Source organism: Pinus tabuliformis, chromosome 2_1 (genome assembly GCF_031772625.1).
Source record: "Pinus tabuliformis cultivar Carrire ecotype Pingquan chromosome 2_1, CPIR1, whole genome shotgun sequence".
NCBI classification, from domain to species: Eukaryota; Viridiplantae; Streptophyta; class Pinopsida; order Pinales; family Pinaceae; genus Pinus; species Pinus tabuliformis.
Genome location: NC_142299.1, coordinates 920,406,145 through 920,414,571, shown reverse-complemented (window position 1 = coordinate 920,414,571; position 8,427 = coordinate 920,406,145). Strand labels below are relative to the sequence as shown.

Below are 8,427 nucleotides of genomic sequence, written 5' to 3'. Positions count from 1 at the left end.
ATTAAGCTCACTAAACCATGATTGAATTCATTGAACTCTATAGAGATTGACTTGAAAAATGAGTAGGATAAATGTCAGCTATCCTCAAGTTAAGCAACAATGTTTTCAAGCTTGGGACGATATGGATACCACAGTTTAAACATGTTATGAATTAAGCCCTTTTTTCCACTCAAATAATGGAAAAGGAAACTAATATTGTTGTTATGAAATCCAATAAGAATCTTTTTGAATTGATGAAATTGCAAATATCAAATGTCAAAATTGCATAATCCACTTCCAATAAGGCTATTTGAAGAAGTTACAATCATTTTTTATTTAAAATAACAATTTCTTTAATCGAAATTTACAATTCTAATAAATATTATATTACTCACAAATGAAAAACAAAAACATAAAAGATTTTGAATTTTCTTATTGAATTTGTGTATTGTGACGAATGAGATAACACAGAGTATTCACCCATGAGGTGTAGACTAGTTGGTTTATGTGGGATTTAGTCCCCATGAGGTCTTAGGTTCAAATCTCATGGGTAGGGGATGAGGGTGGGAGCTAATTATGAGGTTATATTGTATTGTGCCAAAGGGATTTTAGGCCCAATTTAATCTCACAAAATCCAAACATTCAATTTTAACAAATATAAAATGTTTTGATTTTTTTGATTTTTCTCATTGACTTGGTGTATTGCACTGTACCCAAGGGATTTTAGGCCCAATTTAGTCTCACAAAATCCAAACATTCAATTTTAACAAATATAAAATGTTTTGATTTTTTTATTTATTTTTCTCATTGAATTGGTGTATTGTATTGTACCAAAGGGATTTTAGGCCCAATTTAGTCTCACAAAATCCAAACGTTTAATTTTAACAAATATAAAATGTTTTGATTTTTCTCATTGAATTGGTGTATTATGACAAATGAGATATATCATAGGGTGTGGAAGCATTTTAACAAATATAAAATGTTTTTGTTTTTTGTTTTTTGTTTTCATTGAATTGGTGTATTGTATTGTACCAAAGGGATTTTAGGCCAAATTTAGTCTCACAAAATCCAAACATTCTAACGAATATAAAATGTTTTGATTTTTCTCATTGAATTGGTGTATTGTGACGATTGAGAATGAATATAAAATGTTTTGATTTTTCTCATTGAATTGGTATATTGTGACGATTGAGACATATCATAAGGTGTGGGAGCCAATTATGGGCTTATATTGTATTCTCTCGAAGAGTGTCGAGGCTTCTTTTAGTCTCACAAAATCCAAACATGCAATTTTAACAAATATAAAATGTTTATTTTCTCATTGAATTGGTGTATTGTGATAATGAGATATATCATAGTGTATTCATTCAACAAATTGGTGGGTTAGTGTGAGATTTAGTCCCCATAAAGTTTCATGTTCAAATTTCATAAAGAGGAACCGAGAGTGAGGATATTGATCCATATGATACATATTGGTTGATTTGATTAATTTGTATGAGATTTAATCCCATAATCTCATGGACAGGGAAAGCCCAAGCTGGATTATATTGTATTGCCTCAAAGAGTGTCTAGGCTAGACCTAGTCTCACTAATCCAAACACACAATTTTAACAAATATAAAATATTTTGAATTTTCTAGTTGAATTGATGTATTATGATAAATAAGATATCATAGAGTATTGATTTAACAAATTGATTGTTTTTTTGTGGGATTTAGTCCTATAAAATTTCAAGTTTAAATTTCATAAAAAAAAATTAAGAATAAAAATATTAATCTATATGGATTAATTTAATTAAATTTTATAAATTAATTTATATAAAATTTAATGTCATAATTTTTTTTAAATTCAAATAAAAAAGATTTCACAGAATCTTAAGAATAATAAGAACCAACATTAAAGATGATGAGAAACAATCTTGAATAAGAATCTCGGGGGAGTCAAAATATTGGACATGGATGATTGTCCAAAATTTTAAACAGATTCCTCTTCCATCCAAGATATGCTCTAGCCCCGGTTTAGAGGCGACCGGGTCATGAAAAAAATTCGTAGTGGATGAAAGAACACCAGCCCTCGAATTATGGAGTGGAGAGTCCATCATCGTAGTGAGCACGTTGCGTGTATAGGGTTTTACGAGGGTTCTTGTCCTTTCCGTGGCCCGGCACTTGCTCCATCACACTGACCGATTCCACTCACTCTACTAAGAATTCCCGTATCAGCTTCAACTGGACAATGTCCAAGGTCAAACCAGTGTCAACAGCAGCCTCAGTATTCTTCGTGGGTACCCTGATTACCTGAATTTTAACTCCATTCCATCTTTTCCCCCTGTACTCCCACTGCATAGGTTGTATTATATCCATTTATGTATTGATATTGCGGAGGGAAAGAAGCCCAAGCGGTTTGGGTATGTGAAATTACATAAACATTATATTTTATGTATATATGTCATCGGGGTTTCGGATTAACAGAACTACCAATTTGAAGACCATGTTTTCCACAATTTCATCTACACCGCTCCCCAAAGCTGCCTATTTGGTCCCTTCTCACTTCATTCATGCTCGGGCTCGATCCAATTCCTTGTCTCTTCCGAGGAATCTTGCGCTTATCCTGGCATCCGCACGTCCCGCTTACGAAACCCTTTGGGGTAGGTACTCTGACCTTGCTCTGCCAAGGAGCCTAGGGGAATATTCCCTTGGCCACATGCACTTTCGTGTTCAGGCGGGAAAAAATTTCAATGAAAGTTATAAAGGAACACAAGGAGAAGAAAAACATGACGAGGAAGAGGCCCAAAAATCAGTCGGTTTAGTGTTTGAGAAGAATCTGCAACATCAGCACATAGCCATGGATGACTTGGGTATCTACACAAGTGGAGAAATTCATCTTATCTTGGGGCCTATGTTCGCGGGCAAGACGACTGCCCTTATTCGTAAAATGCGAGCAGAAATTCAAATGGGCAGGTTTGGAGACTTCACTGTCTTCTGTTTTGGTTTCTGGGTGGGGTTTCACTTCGGGAATCTTAGTTTATTCTTGATTTAGAAACACTATGTAGAGCTGCTTAGACTTGAAACTAGAGGTTGTATTTCACATTCTTTGATCTTTAGCCTTTGTGTTGGATTGTTGACCGATTCTGTTAGACTGGACACTAGATGTTGGATCTCATATTCTTTGTCCATTAGTTGAGGAATGTGCACCAGCAACTCCTCTCTATGTAAAATAGATATCCCAATCCTTCATATTTCCCCTTATCTGGCAGATGGCTGTTATTGTAAACGCATTTTCAAAGGCACTTTTTTGATCTATCGACCTGTTAAGATGAAAGGGGAGAGTGCAGAGTGTAGATGGACGCTTATGTAGAATCACTTCACCTGATTCATCTAAAATCCCTTTCTGTGATCGTGGAATCCTGATGTAATCAAGAGCAGCTTTATGAAGTTATAAACACGGTTAATTTCAAGTCCCAAAATTGTTCCATTTTTTGGTTTAATTTTCAGCTGGAGAAATTTAGGGCTCAACCCTAACTCTGCTTACTAGGTATCAGAATTCTCACTGTTGCTTGGGAGTTCCAAACTAACTGCTTACGATTTCTCAATCATCCATCAACATTAGTTGTCTACAGTACAGTTGTGGTCTCAAATAGCTCTGTATCTATGCTTATCATGATTCCCCTTTTAGGAACGTAGCTTTATTTCTTATGCAGAGAGGTCTATTCCTCGTTCAGGTGATAATCCAGTATATCTGATAGTTATTGGTGCTCAAATATCCCCTCATTTGTTCATATTGTATAATGCTCACTGTCCAAAATACACTCAAATATCTGACAGATTCGGCAATCTCTGCCTGCTTGTTTTCACGTCTTCATCCATGTGCCCCTGTTCTTTAATTCCCTCCAATCTACTATAAGAAAGCGGAAACTTGAGATTTCTGGCATTGCATTGTCCAGCATTGTTCCTGCATTGCATTGTCCAGCCTTGTTCCTGCCTTCTTCCTGTATCGAATGATTTGAGTCATGTGTGTTTAAAAGGACAATAGTTTTAAACGTTGATTGTACATTTCCACAGGCAAAAGATTTATAGTGATAAGTGCTTGGATTCGTTTGTGGTTAAATGTCAAAATACTGTTCAAACTTAACATAGAATGGAGAGATCTGATTACGGAGAAATATTTTTTTGTTTTTGACACATGCAGAAGAGTGGTGCTTGTGAAATCTGACAAGGATACAAGATATGGGCTGAACTCAGTTGTGTCTCATGATGGTGCAAAAATGCCTTGCTGGGCTGTTGCAGATCTTGCATCTTTCAAAGGAAAATTAGGAGAGGAGGCTTACAAGCAGGTGCGCAAAATGAAGACAAATCGTTGTCAATTCCTATAGAATGCATGCTTTATGTGTTACTATTTGAGATTTATATGCATTCGATTTTTAGTTTTGGTTGTTTCTTTGTTTTTGTATTCCTTTACACTTTTCAAGTCATCCTATTAATGCCTGTGGACCTAAATATTATGTATTTAACAAAAGGAATATGTATTATCTTAAAAGGTTAAAACAAAACAATCTTACGTATGTAGCTCTTATCAGATTTAATAAAGAGCACATGATACGTATTATCATTATGGCAAGGCATTAAGGTTAATTAATTCTTACAACAGTTCTATAGTCAGTGTTGTAGGGAGGTCTTGTGTCAAGTTCAATTCAATCATAAAAGGTGTCAGATAGGGATGTCCATTGTGAAAGATCCATATGTGAAAGGCCCAAGTTCTAAGACTGGTTGAAGTGGCTACTGGCTTCTTAGTTGCAGGGTTTTTTTGTGCCATTTGCTAAATCCATTAGAGATCTGAAGAAAATTTCGTAGAGTGCATGATTGGGCCGAGAAAAGAAGGATTGACTCTTGAGTGTGCAGTGAACAACACTAAAACTATGATTGTCTATGAAGATCAAGATGGTGTAACAGCAGAGGAATCTTTTCTTTAGGAGGGAATTTGAGAGATTACCAGTTCTACGTACTTGGAAATTTAAGAATCTTGTACCGCTTGCGGCATTTCATATCTCAAAGAGTATGCCTCCCTGGTCCATGGTTCTTTCTTTCAAAATCCTGATACCCCCTGTTTAAGGCTTGAAGTGTCTGGTAAATAAAAAATGTTAGCATTAGTGGGAGAGGTGCGGATGTGGTAATATATGAAGAATATCTCCCCAGTTCCAATCTTGAATGTAGCTTGAAGGCAGAGCTTTACCATAAAGTACAATTCTCTGAAGGCTTTGATTGTTGACTATGTGTAAGGATTCTTTGTTCAGGTTGAGGAGAGATGGATTTGGGAGAACAGGAGCATCAAATGGATGGCTGACACATTTGAGAAAACAATAGCATGGAGAAAGGTTTGGAACTGTATCATTTATTGGAATAATAAGAAAGGTGCATCGACCACATGCTTCTTGGAAGGCTTTCTCAATTTACTAGGTCATTCGGATAACCAAAGTCTCACATAAGGGAGTTGACAATTTATGCATGTCCTGCATGTCATGCTAGATTGTTAGGGTGCCTATTAAGCACAGGATGCATGCTTTAACCCTAAATCTTACCAACTCAAGATAGGAAAATAAAAAGAAAGAAAAGAATGGTGTCATTTTTGGCACTTGTTATTAGTGAAAGTAACTTTGGGAAACCCAAGGGTTATACTTTCCTACTATGAGGTATTGTTGCAATAGCTTATGTTTATATGATACTAAAATCACTAGTCTGTGAATATAATAAATAATAAAATATATAATGAATAAGGTCTTTGTGGGGGTGTGTGAGATCTACTTGTCATGTTAGTGTGTGGGTAACAAAAAATAAAATGAAAAAGAAGCTATTATAAATCCATCTTAACTTTGGATCTTTTAAGAAGCAAGAGATTTGCACCTTGGTTTTTTGCTTCTTTTTTGGTGCTTCATAGATCAAGGGTTAAGGTGGATCTGTGCTAATTTCTCCTTTTATTCAAGTGTCCTTTGGGCTAGGACATCTGCCAAGGCATTATTGGGAAGATTTAGTCATTATCGCCTCATTAACAGAATACAATCATCTTATTTATGTTAGAGGTAATTTTCAACAATGATAACTGTGCCTTGGTTTTTTTCAAGAACATCTCATTTCCATTTAGCTTTCTTATAAATTTCTGGTGTTCTTCTCTCATCACGTTGTCTTCCTTGTGGGGATGAATTGCTTTCTAACTTCATTGGAGAAATTGGAGATGCAGGACAGTGTCAAATCATTATGATGCCCTTCTGTGGTGACTGGGTTTAATACGGCCCATTTGCTTTGCACTGGCATTTTACATCTTTCAGATATTTGCTCATTAATTTTCAGCACGCTTGGCTTTGAAAATCTCAAGGGTTTGTAGAGCTACACATCTGTACTTAGGAATTGAATCTTATCATCCTCATTGGCAAAGAGCACTGATTCTCTAAGACAGAAGATAAATCTTTCTCTCAAGCTCTTTATTGCACCTTTTCCTTCATCGGGATTTTACAGGAAATATAAAAGGTGTTTATAATTGGATACTCTATTTCTTCAGGGAAAGAAAATGAAACCTCACCTTTTCTGTTTATACCTATAATTTATTGCTCATTGTGTAGTAGAAATTTTGATTTTAGCATAGCAAAATGTCTGGTTAAGTGATATACACAGCGGTTTTATTGATCATAAACTTTGTTGAGTGTTAATTTTGTTATTGTTCTGCTTTTGTAAACAGGTAGATGTGATCGGCATTGATGAAGCACAGTTCTTCAAAGACCTGTATAGTTTTTGTCAGGTAGCAGCTGATAGAGATGGGAAAACTGTTATTGTTGCTGGCCTTGATGGGGATTATTTGAGGTAATGTTAGTTGATGTCGAGGTTTTGATTTTAGAGTAGATTAGATGCTATTTCAGTTTCTGGAAGGAAAGATGAATGTGAACTGAAATTTAAAAAAAGGGTATTGAATTTTGGTGTTTAGAATGTAAGGAAAGCAGTACAATTTCTGATTTGTTTTCTTGGGGAAACCATATTGTTTTTGTTTTTCGATGTTTTTAACAGCGCTGGAGAAAGATCATTGTTGACGTTTTTTTTCTGCTTATTGATGTTTTCTTGGCAGGAAGAGCTTTGGATCAGCTCTTGAGTTGATACCTATAGCCGATTCTGTAGTTAAATTGAAGTCACGCTGTGAGCTGTGTGGTAAGGCCGCATCATTTACATTTCGTAAAACAGGAGAAAGAAAAACTGAAGTTGTTGGTGGTGCAGACATTTACATGCCAGTGTGCCGACGGCACTATGTAAATGGGCAAATTGTTATTGATACAACGAGGGCTGTGCTGGAATCCCCGGAGGTGCAATATGATACTTGTGCACAAGCAACCACAACATCTGGATAATTATGTCACAATTTTCTGTATAAATCTCTTTTCACTACTTGTGGGATATACTTATTTCCTTCGCTAAATGTCAAAATTTGTCTTGGCATAATTAAGTGCACTAGGGGTGGTTTAATGGTTAGTATTGCTCAGGCAAGGAAAGGTTTGACTACCTAGGGGATCTGTGGAAAACACTCTCTAAAATGAACTGGTTAATTTATGTTTGCATTACTTTCTGGCTATGTCAGAGATGCTGAGTTGGTTTCAGTGTGTATTTTATGCTCTGTGGATCTGGTTACAAGAAAAGCTGGGCAGCCATTGATTTGCCAATCTATATTAAAGGTGCATTCTCATTTGTTGAATAATAAAAAATTGTGGAAATTACATATTTGCAATATTTAAAAGTTGAGCTGTGGTGAATATCTCACCTAGAACGGGGTTTGCTATCTTAGAAACGAACACTAAAAGTGAAATTCAACTGGCAGTGTTCAGAGGATTAATCGTAGCAGGCAAATGGACAACCTTGTGACAATGCAATTGAATACTGAGCGAGCTTTGAAAGTGATCTGTAATCTGATAAGAAAGAAACCTGATAATAAGCTCAGGTTAAGAGCTTACAGTTGTTCTCAAAAGGGAATTTACTTACCCCGAGCTTTGACTGTTGTTTTAGTCAATTAGAAAGTGATCTGTAATAGATAAGAAATAAATCTGATGATTTTCCTCAGGTAAAGAGCTTACGGATGTTGTCAAAAAATAATTTACTTACTCTGATTTTACATAGTTTTTTTTAATTACTTCGATTTTACATAGTTTTTTATTACTTATATATATGTATATGTATATAAGTAATATAAAAAACACATATATATATATATATATATAAAATAATAAAAAACTCACATATATATACAAGTATATAAAATAGTGAATTGGTAATTCACAATGTAAATATGAGCAGGACCTGTATACTTCTAATTTTTTTTAATGTGTATTCTGTTGTGAATACTTAAACACTTTTAGCCGATATTTTGTCTTTTGTCTTTATTCCGGATAATTAAGGAATATTGGCTGATCTTGCGACTTGAAATA

At 35.1% G+C, this 8,427-nt stretch overlaps 1 protein-coding gene across 1 annotated transcript; it reads left to right on the top strand.

Annotated features, from left to right (window-relative positions):
• The first annotated feature begins 1,957 nt into the window (after nt 1–1,957).
• On the top strand, nt 1,958–7,605 carry LOC149203659 (thymidine kinase a-like). Its single transcript, XM_089403519.1, has 4 exons — nt 1,958–2,935; nt 4,164–4,308; nt 6,702–6,823; nt 7,083–7,605. Exons 1-4 carry the CDS (start codon nt 2,421–2,423, stop codon nt 7,357–7,359), a joined length of 1,059 nt encoding a protein of 352 aa, XP_089259645.1. The 5' UTR covers nt 1,958–2,420; the 3' UTR covers nt 7,360–7,605.
• Nucleotides 7,606–8,427: the final 822 nt, after the last annotated feature.